Source organism: Mastigoproctus giganteus, chromosome 9 (assembly GCF_048544385.1).
Source record: "Mastigoproctus giganteus isolate SK-2022 chromosome 9, ASM4854438v1, whole genome shotgun sequence".
Taxonomy (NCBI): Eukaryota; Metazoa; Arthropoda; class Arachnida; order Uropygi; family Thelyphonidae; genus Mastigoproctus; species Mastigoproctus giganteus.
In genome coordinates, this window is record NC_143583.1 from 69,079,482 (window position 1) to 69,106,790 (window position 27,309).

Here is a 27,309-nt window from a genome sequence, read left to right on the forward strand (position 1 = left end):
AGTGAATGGAACAAAGGGGTGCTCTTACGAAGAAAGGCTTAAGTTTTGCAAATTACAGTGTCTGGAGACTAGGCACCAGCGAGGTGATCTGATAGAGGTGTATAAAGCCTTGAATGGTTTAAGCATGCTCAATGCTGATGGGATTCTTCCTCTAGCTCAGAAAAATCACCTGAGAGGGCATAAATTCAAATTGAGGAAAGACAGATGTAGGATAGACGTGCGGAAATTTGCCTTTAGCCAGCGGGTGGTTGGTTGGTGGAACAGACTTCCATCCCTTGTCGTGGAGGTTGATAGCCTAAATAAGTTTAAGGCTCAGCTGGACAGGTATTTTGAACGAACAGAGGGGTGAAGTGGAAGTGGGTTTTTTTTTTTTTTTTTTTTTTGGCTGATGCTGCCAAAAAAAATAAAAATACGGGTGTTTTTTTTTGTTTTTTGGCTGATGCTATATAAGCTTGCTTTCTTGCATAATGTGCCCTGCTAATGCTAACTATGGCAGGGAGCTAAATGATTTTGTAATAACTGAGAGCAAAGTGGAGGAAAAATCGTTGAAATCTAACATAAGAAAGGCACCTGGGTTCTATCCAGTTATATTAAAGGAAGCAGCAAAGGAAGTAACCAAACCCTTAGCCATAATTATGAAAGCTTCCTTGGACTCAGGAGAGTACCCATGGACTAGAGATGTGCAAATGTGTCCCCAATTCAATAAAGGGGATCAAAGGGTGACAAGAGTAATTACATACCAGTCAGTTTAATTTGGTGCTGGGGGGGGGGGGGGAAACAGGCATTCTGTGAGTTCTATTTTAGAAGATTTAGGAGGTCTGTTTGCCCTGCCTTCCTAAAATCCACCCATGCACACTTCTCGATGGTAAGCCCTGTTACATCACTTTGGTGGCAATGAAGGTGTAGAGTGGTTCTCTTTAAGACGCCTGGTCAGCATGAAGAGGAAAAGATCAAACCCTCCAGCACATGACAATACGACAAAACAAATGGCCCTCAGTACTCAGCGGCTTTAACTCCCTCCCTCTTATGGCAGAGAAGAGGATCACAGTGGAAGCAGAGGGTGCTATGAATCTCTGGGAACAACCAGGCTACCATGCACGGAAACTGAACTTGGCCTGTTACAATGCATGATCGTTTATTGGTGAAAATAGAATATTAGAGCTGGAAAAAGAATCAGAAAATGTGAATTGAAATATCATCGGTTTGGGTTGAAACAAGAAGAAGAAATGAATCACTTATAAGTTTATCAAGTGGAAATCTGCTGTACACCAATGGAAACAGTGAAAAGAGCAAAGGTGGAGGTTGCTTTCTGGTCCATAAAGAAATAAAAACCAACATGCTGGAATTCAAAAGTACCTCACAAAGGGTGTCAAGACTATCTCAGGATTTCTAACAGGTACAAACTATAGGTTATAATGATTTATGCACCAACATCGAACCATGATGATGAAGAGGTTGAACAAATGTACACTGAAATTGAGACTTCTAGATGAACAGAAAACTCACTACATCATTATTATGGGGGACTTCAGTGCTAAGGTTGGAAAGAGAAAAACAGCACAGAAAGGGAAACTATAGAAAAAATTTAGAATTGGTGAAAGAAATGAAAGGCTTGTGGAATTTGCAAAATCTCGAGGAATGTCAATAATGAACACTTTTTTGAAGAAAAGGGTGAACAGAAAGTGGACAGGGAAGAGCCCAAATGGATTAACAACTAATGAAATAGACTTCATCCTCACTAACAGAAGATATATTGAAAATGATGTTACCGTCCTGAACAAGGTAAATGTTGGAAGCGATCACAGAATGGTAAGATGCCCACTTGATATAGATGTAAGAAAAGAAAGGAAAAAACTGACTCGAGTAAATAATACGAAGATCTTTGAGATAACAGAAGAGGAGAAAAAGCAATATGTACTGGAACTTAAGAACAAGTTTGAACTTCTGCAGAGCTTTCAGGACCAAGATATCAACGAGGAATACAACACCTTTCTGAAAGTGATAAAGCCCGAGAAACCTATAGGTAAAAAGAAATCCAAAGAAGAAAAAATTAGAAACACTTGTCATGATGAATCGAAGATGACAAATGAAATAAACACTGACAAGCACATAATTGAGTATACAGAGTTATGCAAAGCCATTAGAAAGATTGAGAGAGGACATAAGAAAATTTAACACAGTAAAAATAAAACAAGCATTAATGGAAAACAAAGGACTTAAATTAGCAGCCATGAGCAGTAATACAGAATGACGAATGATAATTAAACTGAAGAATAGCGATGGTGAACTTATAAATAGCAGAGAAGGCATAATTCAAATAGCAGAAGACTTCTATAAAGAATTATATAAGGAGTGAAGGAATAATGCCAGCAGTGGGGAATATGGATCACAAATTAGCAACACATACAATGTACCCGATATCCTGCCTGATGAGATAGAACATGCATTGAAGAAAATGAAGAATCAGAAAGCCCCAGGTGAAGATGAAGTTACTGTAGAGTTGTTAAAATTGGGAGGAAGAGACATGACACAGAAACTGGCAAGGCTCTTCACAAAATACATTAGGAATGTAGTGACACCTAAGGAGTGGAATAATGCAATCATAATTTTGCTGCACAAGAAAGGAGATAAATCAGAAATTGGAAATTATAGACCAATTAGCTTGTTATCCCACATCTACAAGTTTTTCACAAGGGTTCATTACTAACAGATTAGAAAGAATACTTGATGAGAATCAACCAAAAGAGCAAGCTGACTTTAGGACAGGATTCTCAACTATGGATCACCTTCACAAATATCGCAGCTAATGGAGAAAGCAAATGAATATAAAACACCATTATGCCTGAAATTTGTGGATTACGAAAGGCATTTGACTCCATACAGCATAAGGCAATGTTTCGGGCACTGGAAAGACAAGGCATAGATACCCCATACATTATGATATTGAAGAAAATATATGAGAATGCTACCTCCTTTATTAGACTAGACACAGATAGTTGCAAATTTAAAATCGAGAAAGGTGTTTGACAAGGAGACACAATATCTCCGAAGTTGTTTACTGCTGCCCTTGAGGAAGCTTTCAGAAGATTAGACTGGTAATAAAAAGGAATCAATGTGAATGGAGAGTATCTAAACCATTTACAATTTGCAGATGACATTGTGATCGTAAGCCACGATTCCAAAGAATTAGAGGAAAATCTTAATTAGTTATGCAGAGTTAGTAAAGATTTCGGACTAAAGATGAATATGGCTAAAACAAAAGTAATGATGAACAAGTATGCCACAGAAAGGGATATAATCATTGAAGGAGCAATAATTGAAATGGTGGATTCATATACTTATCTGGGACAAGATACCATACATATCTACTTATCTGGGTCATTAGCTCTAATAACGATAAATGGCTGAAGTCAAGAGAAGGATGAATTTCAGATGGATGGAAGGTGATTGTCCCACCATAGCTTCTGGAAGTGAAACTTGGGCACTTACCAAAAGAATGGAAGAGAAACTGAAAACTACACAGCGAAGAAAGGAATGAACTATACTAGGAATCAAACTGTTAGATAAGAAGAGAAACACATGGATTAGGCAGGAAACACAAATAAAGGACATTCTTATCAAAACAAAAGAACTGAAATGGACTTGGGCAGGACACATAGCTCGAAGTCATGATGACAGATGGACTAAGAAAAAAACAGAATGGTACCCAAGAGAACCTAAAAGAAAGCCTGGAAGACAACAATTGAGATGGACAGAAGAAATTTAAGTGTTTCTGGGTAGTAAATGAATGGCCATTGCACAAAACATAAGAAACTGGAAAGTTGCTGGAGAGGCCTTCATCCTGCAGTGGATTGAAAATGGGTGATGGTGATGATGATGATGATGATGATAGTTTGCTACAGAGAATATAATGAAGTCACTGGTTAAGGAAGCAATGCAGGATCACCTAGACAAGACTGCAGTTATAGTTCAGACACAGCATGGGTTTGTCAAAGGCAAGCATTGCCTGACAAATTTGATTGGATACTATGACGTGGTCACAAAGAAACTGGATTCAAAAAATAATTTTCATATCATATACTTGGATTTTAGGAAAGCTTTTGATACTGTGGCACATGGAAGACTACTGTACAAATTGGAGCAGTATGGCATTAAAGGCAAGTTGCTACAATGGATAAAAGGCTGGTTGCGTGGGAGAAGACAGAGAGTGGTTATCAATGGACACTGCTCTTCGTGGACTAATGTTATTAGTGGAGTCCCTCAGGGTCTGGTTTTGGGCCCACCGTTGTTTTCTGTATTTATTAATGATATTGATGAAGGTATATCAGGGTTAATGTCTATGTTTGTAGATGATACAAAGGTTGGCAGGGTTGATAATGACAATAATGATAGTATGCTACTGAAAGAGGATCTGGAAAAGTTGAGCAGATGGGCTGAGAGGTGGCAAATGAAGTTTACCATTACATTTCTCAAAGTACTGCATATGGGTTGCAGTAATCCCAGAGTAACATATCAACTGGGTGGTATTACACTCAGGGTAGTGGAGAATGAAAAGGACCTGGGGATAATTGTAGAGTCAGATATGAAGTTTACTGATCAGTGAAGGCAGGAAGGTGCAAGAGTAGCTCATGGTGTCTTGTTAATGATATACAGGAATTTTGCTAGCAGGGATAAGGAGGTGATTGTCATGACCTCCTTATCCCTGCCATGCCACACCTTGAGTACTATATACAGGTCTGGAGGCCTCATTTTAGGAAAGATGTAGAGCTGCTGGAATGAGTACAGAGAAGGGTAATGAGATTGGTGAGTGGAACAAAGGGTTGCTGTTACCAAGGTTACCAAGAAAGGCTTAAATCCTGCAAATTGAAGCTTCTGGTGACTAGGCACCTGAGAGGTGATCTAATTGAGGAGTACAGGGCGTTGAATGGTTTGAGCAAGCTCAATGCTGATGGGATTCTCCCTCTTGCTCAGATTACTCACCTGAGGGGGACATAAATTCAAACTGAGGAAAGACAATTGTAAAATAGATGTGTGGAAATTTGCCTTTAGCCAGCAGGTGGTTGATAGTTGGAATAAACTTCCGTCTGTTGTAGTGGAGGTCAACAACTTAAATAAGTTCAAGGCAGAACTTGACAAACATTTGGAGTGAATGAATGGGTGAAATGAGGTTTGTTTTTGTTTTTTGTTTTTTTGGCTAATACTATATAAACTTGCTTTCTTGCATCATATGCCTCTACTAAGGCTAATAAGCTGTAACACCTTTATTTTCTGAGATATTGTAACCAAATTTCACATAAATAAAACACAGTCTTCCAACTTTGTGAAACTATCACTCAATGTAAGAACCACCATACTCACTGCATTTTCTCCAGCAATCCTTCCAGGTAGTGACTGCACTGTGGTAAAAATCAAGAGGCTGAGGTTTACACCAACATTTAATGTCAGAAATGAATTCCATATCACTCTCAAACATATTACCATAACAGGTATGCCTTCAGCCTATCAACCAAAAAAAAAAAAAAAAAAGTCTGATGGGGCAAGGTCAGAGCTATAGAGTGGGTGAAGCATTATGCTCCACCCCAGCTGGGAAATATTTGACTGTGTCATCTGCTGTGTGTGGGTTTTCAGAACTCAATTAAGCTTTTCCAGGGACAAGCAATATCTTTCTCTGTTGGGATTGTTCTACTTTCCAAGAAATCCATAAAAACAATGCCATTTTGATCCGAGAAGAAGATGGCCATAAGTCTGTCAATAATTTGGAAAGTTATTTTACTATTACAAGTGGCAGCTAAAGTAAAGAAAGCCAACATGAGAACTACAGCACACTTCGGGAAACTTACTGGACAAACTAGTTTGCTGCTACCGCAGTTTCTCCCTGCATTATCGGTAAAAAGATGGTGCGTGTTATTGGCAGTGGTAGTTGTTGTTATTTGGTTTTTAAGAGCATTAGCAACTAAGGCCATGTTGCTCCAGAGATATGCGGTGGTCATTTCCTGACCTTTCCGCATCCTCCATATTTGGTGGTCATGGGCTCGAACCCCGGTCTGCAGTGGTAGTATAAGGCAAGAATGATGCATTTATTGACACGTAGGCATGACAGACTATGTAATGAATAGTTTTTTCTCATTATTAAAAGCAGATTATTGGAGTTCATGAGTGTTTTTGCTATTAAAAAAACCATATTACTGATTTCTTTGTACATTTTTAGGTTAGGTTTCCTAACCAAAACTTAAAGGATAGGTTAGGAAAAAAGGAAAAGGTTTCTTTATTTTTCGTTATATTTCATAACCTGACCTTAAATGTTATGTTAGGAAATAATAGGAAAAGAAGGAAAGATTCTTTATATATATACACATATCATAACATCAATAAATCACTTTACACTATGATTTTATTGTCTGCCGTGCCTATGCGTCAATCAATATATCCTTCACAACTTCTACTGCTGCTACCAATAACACGCACCATCTGTTTAATGAGAAAGCAAGGAGAAAATGCAGTAGCGGCAAACCAGTTTGTACAGTAAGGTTCCTTGCTTTACCTTTGCAGTAGTGACAAATTATGCAAGAAAGAGCGTATACAGCACCAGAAAAAAAAAAAAAAAAACCTTCCCATTTCACTTATCCATCCCCTACAATAGTTTGTCAATTCAAATTGAGGAAAGACAGATGTAGGGTAGATGTGCAGAAGTTTGCCTTTAGCCAGCGGGTAGTTGGTTGGTGGAACAGACTTCCATCCCCTTGTTGTGGAAGTTGATAGCCTAAATAAATTCAAGGCTGAGCCGGACAGGTACTTGGAACGAATGGAGGGGTGAAATAGGAGCAGTTTTATTTTTTTGGCTGATGCTGCATAAGCTTGCTTTCTTGCATCATATGCCTCTACTAATGCTAGTTCTTCCTTGAATTTATTCAAGCTATCCATTTCCATGACAACAGATGGAAGTTTGTTCCAGCAGTAAACCACCTGTTGGCTAATGGCAAACTCCTGCACATCTATTCTGCAACTGTACTTCCTCAATTTGAATTTATGCCCCTTTATGTAAATAGCCTGAGCAAGAGAAAGAATCCCATCAACATTGAGCTTGCTCAAACCATTCAAAGCCTTGAACATCTCAAACACCTCAGAACTAGACAAACATTTGGAACGAATGAATAAGTAAAATGGGAAGGGTTTTTTTTTTGGCTGATGCTATATAAGCTTGCTTTCTTGCATCATATGCTCTACTAATGCTAATGTTTTCGTAATAAGAGCATCCCTTTGTTCCCCTAATCAATCTCATTTCCCTTCTCTGTACTTGTTCCAGCAGCTCTACATCCTTCCTAAAATGAGGCCTCCAGACCTGTATGCAATATTCAAGATGTAGTCTGCTCACTGCCTTATACAAATGGACAATCAGAACTTTATCCCTGCAAGCAAAGTTTCTACATATCATTGACAAAGCCACATGAGCTGTCCTGGCAGCCTATGTGTATTGTTCAGAGAACTTCATATCGGACTGCACAATTATTCTCGGGTCTTTTTCATCCCAGAGTGTAGCAGCACACTGTTGTTACGTTACCTGGGGTTACTGTTACCCATATGCAGTACGTTGCACTTGTCAATGTTAAACTTAAATTGCCATTTCTCAGCCCATCTGCTTAATTTTTCTAGATCTTGTTGCAGTAGCAAGCTGTCATTAATCACCCTTACAGGCGATGAAGAGTATGTCCATTTCATGGATCGTTGTTTGGTTTGTGAGTTATAATGGAAGAATCATGTTTTGTCATGTGCCGCCCTCTTTAAAGCAGTCAATACCACCAGCATCAAACCTCTCCAGAAAATCTTCACAGATCTCTTTCCTCACAGCTGCCATTCTCTTGTGTGAGCAGCTTAAGCACCCACTGAAAACAGATTTTTCTTTATTTTTGTACCAGTCTGTGGATGATGGTTAAATCACATCCCTTTGCACTCTCACAGCATCCATCACTTGTCTAGTGGTCATGCACCTGTAATTATGAATGAGTCAGTCAATGAATTCTTCTCTTTCACTGTTTGTGACAGACATTAGTCTTCTGTCTTTTGGTTGATCCTTAATGTCGAAATCACCTTCCTGAAACCATTGGAGCCACCTCTGCACATTACTTTGATCAACTGTCTGGTGCCCCAGAAGTTTTTGATGGATAGATGCGCGGTGCACAAGTGTACATCATAAATTCCACCCTCTTCCTTATGTACACACTTGGGGGAGTAATTGTGTATTACCTATTGGTCCACCCTTGTACAAACACATACAAAGCATAAATCATAACTAATTACCAGAATAAATAATAATAAAAAATGATATTACCGAATTTGGTCTAATGGTTGTGTTTTTAACACACAACGAAAGGAAGCCCACTGATCATGTAAAAGCCATCTAGGATTATTTTCTCCTTTGTCTTCTAACCTTCCCTATGTGAGAAATACAAAAACAGCATTAAATGTAAATTCATGTACAAAATGAGTAATTCATCAACCAAATTAAAACACCACATCTTGAAAAGAAAATACTTTCACTATCTTATATTCAATTCTACTTTTGCATATGGCTGTATACTGGGGGAAGAGGATACAAAATAATCTTTATCAGTGTAAATCCCATGTGTTGTATAACATATGTACAATTCCTTGTAAAGAGATAAAAAAAAATTAATACAGTCTTTATTCTTTGTTTAATAACAATAACTCACAGACCCACATCCATGTCAACTACTGTCACAATGAACAAACTAAGCATTAGATGTTGCTTGAGCAGCATGGTGATATGTAATGTAAATACATTAAGAACGGAAGGAATAAAGCATTTTAACCTATATGAGATCTAAATATCTGATTATTTCCAGTTGGAAATCAGACTTAGCATTATCATTAGTAGAGGCATATGATGCAAGAAAGCAAGCTTATGCAACAGCCAAAAAAAAAAACAAAAAACTTCCACTTCACCCCTCTGTTCGTTCGAAATACCTGTCCAGCTGAGCCTTAAATTTATTTAGGCTATCAACTTCCACAACAAGGGATGGAAGTCTGTTCCACCAACCAACTACCTGCTGGCTAAAGACAAATTTCCACACATCTATCCTACATCTGTCTTTCCTCAATTTGAATTTATGTCCTGTCAGGTGATTATTCTGAACAAGAGGCAGAATCCCATCAGCACTGAGCCTGCTCAAACCATTCAAGGCTTTATACACCTCTATCAGATCACCTCGCCGGTGACTAGTCTCCAGACACTGTAATTTGCAAAACTTAAGCCTTCCTTCATAAGAGCAACCCTTTGTTCCATTCACTAATCTTGTTGCACTTCTCTGTACTCGTTCCAGCAGCTCTACATTCTTCTTGAAATGAGGCCTCCAGACCTGTATATAGTACTCAAGGTGTGGCCTGACCATTGCTTTATACAGGGAATAATCACTTCCTTATTCCTGCTAGAAAAATTCCCTTTCATTCTCTACCACTGTCAGTGTAGTACCACAGAGTTGATACGTTGCTCTGGGGTTGCTGTTTCCCATATGTAGTACTTTACATTTGTCAATGTTAAACTTCATTTGTCACCTCTCAGCCCATCTGCTCAACCTTTCCAGATCCTGTTGCAGCAGCACAGCGTCAGTAGTGTCCTTAACAACCCTGCAAACCTTTGTATCGTCTGCAAACTTGGATATTAAGCTTGATATACCATCATCAATATTATTTATAAATACAGAAAACAATAATGGACCCAACACTGAACCCTGAGGAACTCCAACTAATAACATTAGTCCACAATGAGCAGTGTCCACTGCTTACCACTCTCTGTCTTCTCCCCCTCAACCACCCCTTTATCCATAGCAGCAATTTGCCTCCAGTGCCACACTGCTCCAATTTGTGCAGCAGTCTTCCATGTGCAACAGTATCAAAAGCCTTTCTAAGATCCAAGTATATAATATCAAAGTTATTCCCTGCATCCAGTTCTTTTGTGACTGCATCATAGTATCCAATCAAATTGGTCAGGCAAGACATCCCCCTTAACAAAACCATGCTGTGTCCGAGCTATAACTGAAGTCTTGTCTAGATGATCCTGCAGTGCTTCATTAACTAGTGCCTCCATTAATTTTCCTGGAACAGAAGTTAAACTCACAGGTCTATAATTACTTGTGTCAGCCTTTGATCCTCCTTTGTGAATTGGGGTCACATTTGCACATCTCCAGTCTATGGGTACCTCCCCTGAGTCCAAGGAAGCTCTCATAATTATGGCTAAGGGTTTGCTTACTTCCTTTGCTGCCTCCTTTAATATAACTGGATAGATCCCATCAACCCCAGGTGCCTTTCTTGTGTTTATCTTAAACAATTTCTTCTCCACTTTACTCTCAGTTATTACAAGATTATCTAGCTTACTGCCAGAGTTGAATACACCTCTGGCATTCCCCTCGCTGAATAACTCCTCTTGTGTGAATGTTGATGCAAAATATTCATTTAGTTTGTTAGCTACCTGAGCAGGATCATCAACAGTTGAACCATCGATATCAAGTGGACCAATCTGATTCATCCCCTTCCTTCTAGAGTTTACATAAGTTTTATTGAGTTAGATTTCAACTAAATACATTTTAGGTTAGAAATTAACTAAATAAATTTTATGGATAGATCTGAGTTAAATTTAGGAACTTCAGAAAAATATATACTTGCTGTCATTGCTACTTCAACATTAGAGAGAGAGAGCAGAATAGACTGGTCAAAGGTTTGACATAGGTGATCTAATACGAGTTTTATGAGGATGCACACACACACACACACATATATATATATATATATATATATATATATATATATATATTATGTGAGGTAAAAATTAGGCAAAAGTAATAAAAATAAATAAATATGGCTATGTAGCTATCATTAGAGGCAGCAAATGCACATCCTCCACATGATGCCTAATTATATCTGATAATTAAAATAGATATGATATTTAAAATAAAAACATCAGCCAGTAGTACGGCAATAATCCTTTTTGTCCTATTATTTCTACTTTCCCTTCCCGGTTTGTTTATTTTATATTATTTTGCGTTTCGTTTCGCTCTGCATTATTGCTGTACTACTGGCTGATGTTTTTATTTTAAATATCATATCTATTTTAATTATCAGATATATATATATATATACACACACATACATACACACAATAAGTTTTTAATTTCAGATTCGTCAAGAGAATCAGGTCATTTTATAATCTTATTATCAGGTTTGTCTAATAACAATGTAATTAGCATTAGCATTAGTTGAGGCATATGATGCAAGAAAGCAAGCTTATAGAGCATCAGTCAAAAAAAAAAAAAAACACCCTTCCCATTTTACCCATCCAGATGTCACTCCAAATGTATGTTTGTCTAGTTCAGCCTTAAATTTATTTAAGCTATCAACTTCCACAACAACAGGTGAAAGTCTGTTCCAGCAATCAACTACCCACTGGCGAAAAGCAAACTTCCGCACATCTATTGTACAACTGTCTTTCCTCAATTTGAATCTAAGCCCCCTCAGGTGATTATTCTGAGCAAGCGGAAATATCCCATCAGCGGCATTGAGCCTGCACAAACCATTAAGGCCTTGTACACCTCAATCAGATCACCTTGCAGGTGCCTAGTCTCCAGATGCTGCAACTTAGAGAATTTAAGCCTCTCCTGATAAGAGAATCCCTTTATTCATCTCACCAATCTTTTGCCGTTCTCTGTACTCATTCTAGCAACTCTACATCCTTCCTAAAATGAGGCCTCCAGACCTGTATGCAATACTCAAGGTAATTGTATTGTATTGTATTGTATTGTATACAATGTAGGGCAGCTCCTGAATGTAGCGCAACCTGCCATGGTACTCCAATGATATATAACTCTGTAAAATGGCAAGAAATGAGTATAGTGCTATGTTTTTGAAGTATGCATTTTTGTGTTGTTTACTTATTTCTGGCCACTTTTCTACCAAGAAGCAGTAAACAAGGGGACTGCTTCCTGGTAGAAAAGGAGTGTATCATCTGAAGTGCCATCAAGGGCATTTCCACATTTATTGAAAAACTTGAGGTTTCTAGAAGAAAGTAGGGTTTTCTAATATTTTACTTGGGAATAAATGATGAGTTCTAGTGAGTGATATATATGCATAAGCCTCTCTCTCGGATATGCTAAGAACAGCAATATATTATTATTATTATTATCCATATGATGCAAGGAAGCCTGAGGCTTATGCTGCACCAGGAAAAAAAAAAAAAAAGTTCCCGAGTAACCCTGAGAGAGAGAGAGAGAGAGAGAGAGAGAGAGAGAGAGAGAGAGAGAGAGAGAGAGAGAGAGAGAGAGAGAGAGTCAAAAGTAGAAGGGAATCACCAAGAAAGAGAAGAATGATAATATCCAGCTCAGGACCCTGGGTGTGCCAAGCCCATACTCACCAGATGTGAGCCCCCGGGGTTACAGTCTGATCTTAAAACAAATTGCTGCATATACCTAGTATACTTTCAGATCGTACGACATACACAGGAATTTTAGGCAAAAAAAAAAAAAAAAAAAGTTTTATGGTCCAAAAAATACAGTAATTACATTTACTCTATGTGTGTCATCAAAAATATGTTTGTACCAAAGATAATTTAAAAATGAAGGGGGAGAGACATTTTAAAGTGATAATATGATCAAGGAATTAAAAAAAAAAGAAATTTCCATTTATTCTTAAGACAGCTGCAGCTAGAAAAGTTTACATATTCATTGTGACTACATAATACTGAATTAGGCGTGGCCCAATTTTTAGTGCCATAGTTCACAATGTGCTGTGTATTTTCATGCCAACATAATGCCAAACCCACAGCCAACTTATTTGTTGCATGTACAGTGGATTCCAGTTATTTGGGCCACCAGTTAATCGGGGTAGCCATTTATCTGGGACAAATCTTAAAAAATCAGAACCCAATCGAGAATAGCCAGGGTTTACTTTGCTTAATTGGGACAACATGCCATTTAATCAGGGCAGGAGACTGCGGCACTGGAGATTACCCTATGATTGTCTCCAACCATACCACGTGGTTCGGTCGGATTTCTGGAGGTCACAACCATAAAACAATTAGCAGTCACCTGTTTATTGGGCTTTTCTGTTAGTGCAATCTATCATAAACGGATAGTAAACTCAATCTTATTGAATTTGTGATAATACCGACAGCTGGAATTCTGCAGGTTATTATGGTAAAATGTATTTACACTTCCATGAAATCTTCAATCATATAAAAAAATTAATTTTCAGAATCTTCTCTTCATTCCTATTTTTAAAGTTTCATAACTTGTTACTCCGTTCTCACTTGCATATATTGTGTTACTTGCAATTTGCGTGTACCCTGTTCTTTGTTATTGATTGCTTATCTTTTTACTGTTTTAAATTTTAACCCCCACCCACAAATGTCAACTAGTTAGTACGTACATATTACAGTACGTATTAATTATTCTGATTCTTCTGATTTTCACGTATCATTTAATTTTTTAATTGGTAAGATAATAAAGGGTAAATTTGTGCTTAATATACCTTTACTTTTATAGCCTGTGAATAATATTACTCCTATTTTCACTAATTAGAATTGCTGTTTAATAGAATTAAAATTCAATTCACAAACGTGATCACAATGACCGGTGCTTACTACACATCGTATAGTGAATGGTATTTTACTATGGTGAGTCCATCGTAACGTGATTTTATTGTACAGTGAACCAATAGTAAAGCAAGGGGGGGTCCATTGTATTTTTAACTATTTACGCAAAACTTCGGATAACTGAGGCAGCTGCTTAATCAGGCGAAAATGCACTAGTCCTGATGTGTCCCAAATAACCGGAATCGACTGTACTAAACCATAGGGCCATGACTAGCCTTGGAGAGAAAAAAAAAAAATGATTGGCAGAGGTGATAACTAATGAATTCCTTTATCCTTTATTAGGACTTTAAAAATGAGTATTCTACTATGACTGATGAGCAGTACATTTAAAGAAATAAGCTATCATTGATATTAAGAGTCATAACTGTAACATAATTCATTTAATTTTTATTAAGCATTTCAAAAAATAATATCTACATATTTTTATAGATATAACAAGCATTAAAGCTAATTGTTTCCTAACATTTCATTACTACACCAAGCAATTTAAACTGTTTTTGCATTTTTACTGGTGTTCCTAACTTTTTGAATAGAACTATAAGTATATTTATAATAGTACTAATGTATATTTATAATAGGTTATAAATATACATTACTTCCATTTTATTTTATTTATAAACTTGTAAATTTCTGATATTACATATTAATATAGTTAAATAATTAAAGTGATTCATCTTACCTCATGCAAAGGATAAGCAGCTGTGTATACTTCATCAGCTAACAATTTCTTAATACCTGCAGAGAACAGTTTTACAATCATTAGGGGTACATCTTTCAAAACCATTTAAATGACAAGAGAGTCAACATTTAAAGTTAATATATATTAATATATATTCATTAATTTGCATATACTTATTTTTTTAAAAATAAAATAGACAAGACAATAGAAAATGAAAATAATGCTATGGAAAATCTCTTATAGGGTAGCTCGTTTCTTGCATTATGAGGCTATTGCTGCTTCATCGTTACACTACAAATACGCAAATCTTCTCTTAAGAGAAGTATAACACTACTTCAAGAAAACTGCTAGTTGGTGGGAAGATGAGTTAATAGAGATATATGTTTATCTGTATAAACATGTATCTGTATACGGGTCCAAGTAATGTTTGCACACATCAAGAGTGGCCAAAAAACTGATATTAATAAGATGTGCTGAGGTCAGTAGCGTACCCAGGTATCATCGTAAGGTGGGCATGGAGACCACATTTTTGGGTTTTTTTTTAGAACACCTGCGTTCATTTTCTTTAATTGTGAATTTTTTGTTGAGGGGGGGCATATTGTCCTCTCTGCCCACCCCTGAATAAGCCCTTGGCTGAGGTAGCAATGTTTCAAACAAACAGAAGCTAATTCTGGAGAAATGAGCTTAAATAACTTCAAAGGATGTGTCAGCGTAAACTATACCAGAATGTTTAAGTCAGAACTGTGCCTACGGCAGGAGTGTCAGCCATTTCCTGCAGCATGTGGCATGTTGGAAAGGCACTGCATGCCACCTAGAGACATATCCGGAAGACATTGTAATCAATACCTCCCACCCACACTTCTGATTCATGTCTAGCATCACTATATAATAAACATTATGTACTAAAAAGGGTTTAGGGCTGATAGCCTCAGACAACAGGAAATTTACTAGATGAACAAGTCAGTGCAAAGCATCATTTCAGTTCATAGTAAATCACCAAAGTAGGTGAAATGACATCCCATTGTTTTTGTTACATCCCATATTGTCAATGCCTTCACAAGTTTCTTGTTATTACACTACTTCCCTAGTAGAGAAGACTATTTACGTGTCACAAACTAAAATGATGCTTTCAACTAACTTGTTCATCTAGTAAATTTCCAAGTCTGAGGCTTTCAGGCCTAAACCCTTTTAGTACTGTACTATTGCACACCATCTGGTATCTCTCATATTGTGAAGTTAAACTTCATAACTGGATTGTGACTCATTGTATCACTGAGGTATCTACCTGCCCACTGATGAGAGGCTAACAAACGTCAAACAGTGCCATTTGGATGGTGGTATCCACCAAGAATATGACATATTAGTCTTCTCTGCTGGGGAAGCAATTGCTTATTCAAAGTAGTGCACCTTCATGATGGTGGGACCTGAAATATGGCACCTACCACACTGGAGGTGACCACCCAGATGTGAACCAATAAGCAGGGGGGGGGGGTCAAGGTGTGGTGCCCACATCATACAGAGGAAAGCCCCACTTTTGTGCTACCAGGCAACACTAGATGGTAGATGACTCTCATCAATGGGTGCAATACCACCACTTTGCTTATCGGAGGCTTGAAATGGTGGAAACCATGTTTAGTCTCTGGAGAAAAGCTCTGGCAAACCCCCCCACACCTTTCCCATCATGTAGTATGATTGATGTCTTTGAGGTTATGATGGACATAATGGCAAGCTCCAATCTTCCTTACATTTTGAAAGTACAGCTCTAAAACAGTGTTCACAGACCGGCCACTATAGAGTCCACCAGACTGAATCTATTGGTAACTCTCTAAGGAGGCTTCCGAATCAGCTAGTGTATAATCTCACTGCCTCTACTCAACCAGATAGTAACCAGAGGGAGTCTAAGTAGTGTGCATGAGGAGGGCATTGTCGAGGCTACATTATGTGAAGGAGCTGGGTACATTCTTACCACGTGTTCATCTTATCCAAAAATTTCATTACTTCACACATGTCCTTGCCACCTTTTCTTACTTCTGAATACATTGAGAATTGTCAAACTAATAGAACAAACTTATCTATGAAAAGATCTAAACCTTCCAAACACTTCCTTGTTAGCATTAGTAAAGGCACATGATACAAGAAAGCAAGCTTATAAAGCATCAGCCAAAAAAAAAACCCAAATATATGTATGGTTGGTCTCAGTTCGAATCTTAATGATGTCCACTTCACTTCTTCATCAGCCATTTTCAATCCACTGCAGGATGAAGACCTCTCCGGGAACTCTGTTTTGTGCAATGGCCATCATTTACTACCCACAAACTCATGAATTTCATCTGTTCATCTCCATTGTTGTCTTCCACATATTCTCTTAGCTCCTCATGGGTACCATTCTGTTATTTTCTTAGTCCATCTGTCATCACGTCTTTGAGCTATGTGTCCTGCCCAAGACCATTTTAGTTCTTTAGTTTTGATAAGAATGTCCTTTACTTGAGTTTGTTGCCTAATCCATGTGTTTCTCTTCTCATCTAACAGTCTGATTCCCAATAAATTCGTTCCATTCTTCGCTGTGAAGTTCTCAGTTTCTCTTCTATTCTTTTGGTGAGTGCCCAAGTTTCATTTCCATAAGTCATGGTGGGAGTATACATTGGTTCATTATTTTACATTTCAGACAAATTGGGATATTGCTCCTCAGTATGTGACTATATTTCCTGAATGCTATCCATTCAAAATTTATTCTTCTTTTGACTTCAAGCAATTTATCATTATTACAGCTAATGACATGTCCCAGATAAGTATATGACTCCACTTCACTTACAGTCTGCTAAATCCCATGTACTTTTTCTGACAGAATCCCAATTAACAGTTGATTCAACCCTGCTCATCTCAGTTGTCTGAATTATTCACTGTATCGTTCCTTTCGCTTCAAAGGTGATACTTGTGCATATGTCCATTCTGATATTCTCTGTCAGAGAATTAGTAATTTGGAATTTCCTGTTTTCAATGTTCTCTGACTTCAAATCTCTCTACCACATTTTGTCAAATTCATCTGTTGCCTCTATCCTTCTCCCAACTCCACTAATCACTTGGAACTCTGCCTTCCTCTCTTTTAAACTTGACTTTCTTCGGTCAAACATTCCTAATAGCGAGGTAAGTTTTCTTGGCAATATCAATGTTCTCAACTCCAGCTGGCTTCCGTTTTCTAGTCACAGGGACCCAGTGGTCAAGATGCTCAAGCTTTTACAATTACCAATGACCTTGCAAACATTGTTCATTTACCTATCACAATACCAGAGAATTCTAACCATGTAGCCAATGCGCTTGATTTTTTTCTCACAAACAGCTCTTCTAAGTACACAGTCGAGGTAAGTGGTCCTCTAGGCACACCTCAGATCACAACTTGGTGGTGATGATCACTTCTCCAATGGAGCCTGTCTCTTGTGGCCATTCTCAACTTTGTGTAGTCTGGCATTACAAGAATGCAAAATGGGATGATCTGTGAGATTTCTTTTCTCCCTTTCCTTGGTCGGATTACTGTTTCAAATCTTCTGATTTGAACATTTGCTCAGATCACGTCAGTGAAATTATTCTTGTAGGGATGAAATCCTTAATTCCACACTCCACCTTAAAATCTCATCCTTTATCTAAATCTTCGTTTTCCAATAAATGTGGCGCCTCTGTAGCCAGGTGGGCAGGAGCAGCAGTGCAAAGCACATGCTTCTTGAATAGACTGGTTTTCGAACCCCTGAGCCACCAAATACAGAGGACGCAGAAAGGTCAAGGAATGACCACCGCATATCCCCGGAGCAATATGGCCTTAGTTGCTAATGCTCATAAAAACCAAATAACAACAACAAATAAATGTGCTAAGGCTGTTCGAGAGAAGGATGTGGCATATCACAATTGGCTTGTATCCAAATCTCCAGGTTCATTTTCTGCCTACACCAAAGCTTGCAATAATTGTAAAGCAGTTATTAATCAGTCCAAACTAGATTTCGAACAAGCTACGGGTAGAAAACTTGCTTCTTGTCTAAATGGTAGCCACACATTCTGGTCTCTTGCCAAAACTATTAGCCCATCTCTGTTTCCACTTCAGCCAAAACCAGTTGGTTCTATTGTTACTTCAGCTATAGATAAAGCTGACCTGCTAGCATCCTATTTTTTTTCTAACTCATGTTGGAAGGAAAATGGGATGTTGGTAAACCACCTCCCACCGTTATCAGTAACACTCCATTTAATGCCTCCTGTGATCTTCCATCAAAAGGATGTCAGAAGGATTTTGATCAATCTTGATGATTAAAAAAGGTCAAAGTCCTGATGGTATTTTTTTCTCCACTTGTTCTCAAAACCTGTGCTCCTGAACTTATACCTGTATAGTGTCGCCATTTTTCACTTTCTTATTCCAGAGGTGTTTTTTCTTCTGCTTGGAAATTTACTCATATCCAGTCAGTTCTTAAAGTGTAAAGTATTTGATGTCTAACAGCACCAAGCATTTCCCCCATCTCCACGTTGTGTACTCTGTGAAGGCCAGAAGTTTTTCAAAAAGTGTAAGTGGTTATGTCGTGTAATGTCCTGTTATGTTGTTCCTCTGACCTTTTAGCTGTTGGACCCCCTAGTGGGACCTCCCCCCTGTTGCCCACACTTTGTCTCAAGGATGCAGATCAGGCAATAGAGGGGTCGATCATAATTTTTACTCTGGCAGGCCCTGCCACCTAGTTTCCAAAGATTTCAGTGGCTAGGGCCTATAAAATAAGAACAAAAAAAAAAATAAATAAATAAAATTTAGCATTGGGGTTAAGTAAAGCCGCTGAATTAAAATAAGTTAAAGTGTGAAGTTAAGAAATTTGGATGCTAGTTAAGTTAGGTTAGGGACATATGCAGTAGGTTTGGTAAGTCAGAGTGGGGGAAAAGACTGAAGAGATAAAAATATGGGGACAATAGGGAAGACGACCCCAGAATGTCAGTGGGGACGGGCCCTACCAGAGGAAAGAGGGGAGGCGGGGGAGACAGAAGCCAATCTCCCCCTCTCCCTGCCTTGGGGTGGTGATTTAAAGTATACCAGGTGAGGATACTAGTACAGATCGTCAATGGCACAGTCAACTCAGGTTAGTTATCCAATTTGCATATTGTCTCTATATCAGTGCATCAATATCCAGTTTGAGATCACATCTAGTGTTGTCATTCATGTAGTGTGGCTCCATCCAGTAGGGGACCTAGCTCTGCTCTAGTTGGAGTTCCAGGATACTGGGTTTTAGTTTAGGTAATCCTTGGCTCTTGATATTTCCTCATCCCTTCGTGCATGATGTTTAGTGATTGACTTGGGCACCTTGCAGATGTCTGTTGTTGTTATGTGGAAATGATCTCATTCTTGCAAAGAGTTCAGTTGCAAAGCATGACAAAGCTTTGTATTCCTCCTTGCTATCTAAAAGGTGGGATTCTTGCCCTTTTGGTAAGTATGCTATTTGTGGCAATGAGTCTTGCGTAGGTCGTCCTACAATGTGCAGTCGTGCATGAGGTGGCGGTGCCTCCGTAGCCAGGTGGGCAGGAGCAGCAGTGCGCAGCACACACTTCTTGATTAGACCGGGGTTCGAAAATCTGTGCCCACCAAATACGGAGGATGTGGAAAGGTCAGGGAATGACCACCGCAAAAACCCCCGGAGCAATATGGCCTTAGATGCTAATGCTCCTAAAAACCAAATAACAAACAACAACAACAACAACAACAACAACAAACAAGCATGAGGTGGCCCCAAGATTCCAGGCCACCACAGGCACACGTGGGATCACTGATGATGCCGAGTGAGGTTAGCTTTCCATTTATTGGCCCGTGACCGGTGAGAAGGTAGGTAACGGAAGGTAGGAACTTGCAAACAAATATCAGATACAAATAAAACTACATTATTTGTATCTATCTAAAGAATATTATTGTAATCATTATTAATATTAGAATATTTGGGAATTAAAATACTACGAAAAATAAGTTTTAAATACTCACCAAAGCCAAACACATCAGTTGGATCATTGGTAAAACTTTTACGTTTCAAAATAAAGTCTACAATTCTGGAGCGCTGTGCTGGAGTGAAGAATTCTTCTTTTCTTCGAGGAATATCAAACCTAAACAATGAAATCTTATGTAAGTATCCAAATGAAATATAAATCACTATCTTTACTTTGTGCTATTTGGATGGTGAATGTAATAATATTTATTCTTTCTTCATTTTTTTAAGGATATGCCCATATATTTTCAGCTAATTTTATATAATGGACAATCTAACCGCATCTATTTGACACCTTGTTATGCACATATTTGACTAGCCATCGTGTGTATGAAAATTTGAAGTGACATGCACAAAACACATATGCCACCATGTTAATACTCTTTTTCACTGGTATAATTTCAGTTTATGGTTGTCCATGAGCATTTGTTGCATATCTTGACTTGTTATATATTTTGTGTATAAAATTTTATATACAGTTCTTATATACATATATATTCTTACAACCCATACTGTAAACAAATGAGTGCAAAAAAATATGTATTTAAAAAAAAACAGAAAGCATTAAATATTGAAATAAAACTGGAAGTTTTAACATTTAGGAAAAAATAGTTTCTAAGCTGGAGCCAGACATCAAAAGAAATCAAAATATTCAGCAGAAAATTAGATGAATTAATTGAGCAGCTACAAATTTATTTTATAAGAAAGAAAGAAAAAAAAAAAGAAAGCTAGGCAACTGACCATTATTCATTTTTTAAACAATCCAGTCCAATACAAGATCAAATGATTCAGATCAATCCCCCACCCACTTTTAGCATTAGCAGAGGCATTTGATGCAAGAAAGCAAGCTTATGCAGCATCAGCCAAAAAAAAAAAATAAATAAATAAATAAAAAATAACCACTACCACTTCACCCCTCTGTCCGTTCGAAATACCTGTCCAGCTGAGCCTTAAACTTATTTAGGCTATCAACTTCCACGACAAGGGATGGAAGTCTGTTCCACCAACCAACCACCCGCTGGCTAAAGGCAAATTTCCTCACGTCATTCCTACATCTATCTTTCCTCAATTTGAATTTATGCCCTCTCAGGTGATTATTCTGAGCAAGAGGAAGAATCCCATCAGCATTGAGCGTGCTCAAACCATTCACGGCTTTATACACCTCTATCAGATCACCTCGCTGGTGCCTAGTCTCCAGACACTATAATTTGCAAAACTTAAGCCTTTCTTCGTAAGAGCACCCCTCTGTTCCATTCACCAATCTTGTTGTCCTTCTCTGTACTCATTCCAGCATCTCTACATCCTTCTTGAAATGAGGCCTGTAGACATGTATACAATACTGTAGGTGTGGCCTGACCATTGCCTTATACAAGGGAATAATCACCTCCTTATTCCTGCTAGAAAAATTCCTATATATCATCGACAATACACCATGAACTACTCTTGCAGCCCGTCTGCACTGCTCAGAAAACTTCATATCTGCCTGCACAACCACCCCCAGGTCCCTTTCATTCTCTACCACTGTCAGTGTAGTACCACAGAGTTTATACGTTGCTCTGGGGTTGCTGTTTCCCATATGTACTACATATGGGAAACAGCAACATTTGTCAATGTTAAACTTCATTTGCCACCTCTCAGCCCATCTGCTCAACCTTTACAGATCCTGTTGCAGTAGCATAGTGTCAGTAGTGTCCTTGACAACCCTGCCAACCTTCGTATCGTCTGCAAACTTGGACAATAAGCTTGATATATCATCTTCAATATCATTTATAAATACAGAAAACAATAATGGACCCAAATCTGAACCCTGAGAGACTCCACTAATAACATTAGTCCACGATGAGCAGTGTCCATTGATTACCACTCTGTCTTCTCCCCCTCAACCACCCCTTTATCAATAGCAGCAATTTGCCTCCAATGCCACACTGCTCCAATTTGTGCAGCAGTCTTCCATGTGCAACAGTATCAAAAGCCTTTCTAAGATCCAAGTATATAATATCAAAGTTATTCCCTGCATACAGTTCTTTTGTGACTGCATCATAGTTATCCAATCAAATTGGTCAGGCAAGACTTCCCCTTAACAAAACCATGCTGTGTCTGAGCTATAATTGAAGTCTTGTCTAGATGATCCTGCAGTGCTTCTTTAACCAGTGCCTCCATTAATTTTCCGGGAACAGAAGTTAAACTAATAGGTCTATAATTACTTGTGTCGCCCTTTGATCCTCCTTTGTGAATTGGGGTCACATTTGCACATCTTCAGTCCATGGGTACTTCCCCCGAGTCCAAGGAAGCTCTCATAATTATGGCTAAGGGTTTGCTTACTTCCTTTGCTGCCTCCTTTAATATAACTGGATAGATCCCATCAACCCCAGGTGCCTTTCTTGTGTTTATCTTCAACAATTTCTTCTCCACTTTACTCTCAGTTATTACAAGATTATCTAGCTTACTGCCAGAGTTGAATACACCTCTGGCATTCCCCTCGCTGAATAACTCCTCATGTGTGAATGTCGATGCAAAATATTCATTTCGTTTGTTAGCTACCTGAGCAGGATCATCAACAGTTGACCCATCGATATCAAGTGGACCAATCTGATTCATCCCCTTCCTTCTAGAGTTTACATAAGTAAAGAACTCTTTGCTGTTTTTCTTTGTATCCCTTGTCAAAGATTTCTCGTAATCTGCCTTCGCCTGCCTAACCTCCTTTGTAACTTGGTTACAGATCAACTTGTATCTATCATAGGCTTCTGTGTCACATGTTAATTTGTATGTATCCCATGCATTTTTCTTCTCTGCCATATGTCTCATTAGTTCATCTGACATCCACTTAGGCCTAAACCTTGAACAATATTTCTTAGTTGGTATTTAAAGCCTAGTAGCTTCCAAGATAAGTTTTTTGAATGCTTCTCATTTTGAATTTGCTGTTGGTAACATCATCAGTTGGTCCCACTGTATAGAATTTAAAAACTGTCTCAGTCCATCATAGTCGCCTTTACGAAAGCAATAACCCTTCCCTTTACCCCTAATGGTAGTTACCTCTTTGAGTAAATCGTAAATCGCACTTCAGCACACTGTGATCACTGCCACCTAGTGGTTCATTTACCTGCAGATTCTTAATGCATGAAGAATCACTACTGATAATTAAATCAAGAGTATTACTCCCCTAGTTGCCTCCCAAACATGCTGATGTAGAAAACAATCATCCAATAAACCCACAAAATCCTTGCTAGTGTGAGTGACCAGCCCCCAAATTCCAGTCAATATCTGGGAAATTAAAATCCCCCATTTTTTGTTTGTTATTTGGTTTTTAGGAGCATTAGCAACAAAGGCCATATTTCTGCGGGATATGCGGTGGTCATTCCCTGACCTTTCCGCATTTTCCGTATTTGGTGGTGACGGGCTCGAACCCCGGTCTAATCAAGAAGCGTGTGCTACACACTGCTGCTCCTTCCCACCTGGCTAGGGAGGCGCCTCTGATTTACTGGCCCACTCTATTTCACTGTACAGTTTCTTATTATACTCATCAGAGTCATTAGGCCTATAGCACACTCCTACTCTCAATTTTGATCTCCCAATCCTTATGTCACACCAAATTGACTCGACACTGCACTGTCCAGCAATGTCGACTGGCTTCACTTCCTTATATTTTATGTATTTCTTAACTAATAGTATAACCCTCCTCCCTTCCTATCCTGTCTATCCCTTCTGTAGACATTGTACTCCCCAAATTCCAGTTTTGCATTCCTTATATCTGTGTGACACAACGTCTCTGGAATCCCCACAATATCTGCTTTGATGTTTTGAGCAATACCTCAAATTCATCAAATTTATTTACTAAACTCCTAGCATTGGTGTACACGCAAGTATACATGCACCTGTTCTTTTTCTTAGCTACTCTAACACAACCCATGTGTTTACTTGTACCCCAATGATTCCCAGCAGTCTCTGAAATATCCTGCATCTTATTTTCCAGGCTGCGGCTCATTCCAATAGATGCAGTGCAAGAATCACTTTCACCTCTGCCAGTGGCTACCGTTAATCTATTAGTCCTTGTATCCCCCAAATCTAGCAGTTTTCCGACCCACCTAACACTGCCTCGATAGCATCAGCAAACATTCTTGCACCCTTTCTATTTAAGTGTATCCCAAATCCTGTAGAAGCAGTCTCTCCTGTTAACAAGTACAGTCCAGGATGAAAAAAATTCTACCCCTTGAGCCTTGCACAATCCCTCCAGGGCCGAATTGATCGACAAGGCTCTCATCATATACTCCCTCCTATCGTGTCTGGGCAGAATTGCAGACACTTTCAAATTCAACCCTAATTCACGGCTTTTTTTCAACAGTGACCTGTACTTGCTAAGTAATTCCGCCGGTCTCCTACTCTTAATATCATTAGTGCCAACGTGTACAACTATATCACCTTTTGTGCCCTTAAAAGATGATATCCACTCTACAACGTCACTTCTTCATATCGAAAAAATTAATCAAAAACAAAATATTGTTCATGCATAGTTTTCTCACAAATTTGTATTTAATAACATTTGAATTTTAACATATTATTTATCAATCATTGGATGTATATGTTTAAAAATGGAGCGAGTAATGATACAATTTATGGCTTTTATGAAACCTACTGTTTATACTGTTTATGTTTTTTTTCGTATTGATTAAGAAATACTGTTCAAGGTTTAGACCTAAATGGGTGTCAAATGAACTAATGACACTCGCGGCAGAGAAGAACAATGCATGGGATGCATATAAATTATCAGGTGACACAGAAGCCTATGATAGATATAAGCTAATCTGTAATCAAGTCACAAAGAAAGTTAGGCAGGTGAAGACAGATTACAAGAAATCTTTAGCAAAGGATAATAAGAAAAACAGCAAGAACTTCTTTAGTTATATAAATTCTAGAAGGAAGGGGATGAATCACATTGGTCCACTTGATATCGATGGTTCAACTTTTGCTGATCCTGCTCAGAGAGTTGACAATCTGAATGAGTATTTTACATCTATATTCACACAGGGAGTTATTAAGGGAGGAGAATGCCAGAAGTTTATCAAAGTGTAACAGGGTGCTTAATGATTTTGTAATAACTGAGAGTAAAGTGGAGGAGAAATTGTTGAAGTTAAACATTAAAAAAGCACCCGGGGTGGTGGGATCTGTCCAGTTGTATTTTATTTTATTTATTAATTTTTTTTTTTTGGTAGTTGTTGGCGCATCGGCTTCTGTGGCCATAATGCACCTCCCAAGGTGTTTGCAGTACTTTGATCCAAGCCCGAGGCAGGATTCGAACCCGCAACCTTTGGGTTGCCAGGCAGGCACTTTACCTACCTGGCTAGCCCGGTCAGCCCAGTTGTATTAAAGGCAGCAGAAAAAGTAGTAAGCAAACCCTTAGCCATAATTATGAGAGCATCCTTGGACTCATGGGAGGTACCAGATTCAGCCTATTCATGTGAGTGGATAGTAAAGAAAAATGAGTAGTAATGCTTATAATTCCTGGGAACTTTTGAATTAACTCCTAGAGTTAATTCAAAGTAATGCCTACCCTATGTTCTTCTTTGTGTTACTATGGAAATATTGACTATTTATTCCTGAATGCTAAGCTCTCTAACATTAATCAAATGCATATTGATATTGGTGGTATAGGCGTGTTATCAGCCTTTTAGAATAATTTTGTTTGACTCTGAATCATGTTTAGTGTTGCCTGACATTTGATATGTTTTTATATCTAAATGTAAACCCCTCTAGACAGCAGTTCTCAAACTTTAGTGATATAAGAAACACCCCCCCCCCCCCGCTTGAAAAAAATTTTGTGGGATTTTTTTTTTAAGTTGAAAATGTTCTTACAGACTGCCACACTTAGAAATATTCTTTTTTTGTTCTAAATTTTTTCAGCTTTTGAATACTAATAAATTTTGGACATTATTCATGAAGCATCTATATGGATCCCCAGAGGGCACCATATAGAAATGCTGCTCTGGACGATTCTGTATCAGGATCTTGCTTTTAATGTGTGTATCTAGTAATGAAATAAGCAATAAAGAAATTTATATATATAAATAGGCTTAAATTATCTGTTATAAATGGCAAGCAAAGGCAGATTATAAGAAATCTTTGACAAAGGATGCAAACAAAAACAGTAAAGACTTCTTTACTTATGTAAACTCAGGAAGGAAGGGGATGAATAAGATTGGTCCAATTGATATTGATGATTCGATTGTTGATGACTCTGCTAAAGCAACTGACAAGCTGAATGAGTATTTTGAATCTACATTCACACATGAGGAGTTAAGGGAGGAGAATGCCAGACGTTTATCAAACTGTAACCATGAGCTAAAGGATTTTGTAATAACTGAGAGCAAAGTGGAGGACAAATTGTTGAAGTCAAACATAAGAAAGGCACTTGGGGTGGATGGGATCTATCCAGTTATATTAAAAGAGGCAGCAAAGGAGGTAAGCAGGCCCTTAGTCATGATTATGAGCACATCCCTGGACTCAGGGGATGTCCCCATGGACTGGAGATGTGCAAATGTAACCCCAATTCACAAAGCGGGAAAGATGATACAAGCAATTACAGACCTGTTAGTTTAACTTCTGTTCTGGAGAAAATAATGGAGTCGCTGGTTAAAGAAGCATTGCAGGATCTACATAAGACTGCAGTTACAGTTCAGACACATCATGGGTTTGTTAAGGGACTTGTCTGATCAATTTGACTGGATACTACGATGTGGTCACAAAGGAACTGGATGAAAAAAATAATTTTGATATCACATACTTGGATTTTAGGAAAGCTTTTGATACTGTTGCACATGGAAGACTACTGTACAAGTTGGAGCAATATGGCATTAAGAGCAAGTTGCTGCTATGGATAAAGGGAGGGTTGAGTGGGAGAAGACAGAGTGGCAATCAACAGGCACTGCTCTTCGTGGACTAATGTTATTAGTGGTGTCCCACAGGGGTCCTTGTTGGGTTCGTTGTTGTTT

The 27,309-nt window shown here is 38.3% G+C and overlaps 1 protein-coding gene across 1 annotated transcript in view; it reads right to left on the reverse strand.

The window, feature by feature from the left end:
• Positions 1 to 27,309, reverse strand: part of LOC150080426 (anoctamin-5-like) — a 251,979-nt gene that overhangs the window by 161,940 nt on the left and 62,730 nt on the right. Inside the window, exons 8-10 of the mRNA XM_090381897.1 lie at positions 20,326 to 20,444; positions 14,337 to 14,392; positions 8,327 to 8,430 (exon numbers count right to left, since the gene is read on the reverse strand). Coding sequence (XP_090238023.1) covers positions 8,327 to 8,430; positions 14,337 to 14,392; positions 20,326 to 20,444 — 279 coding nt within the window. The remainder of the gene's footprint in view (positions 1 to 8,326; positions 8,431 to 14,336; positions 14,393 to 20,325; positions 20,445 to 27,309) is intronic.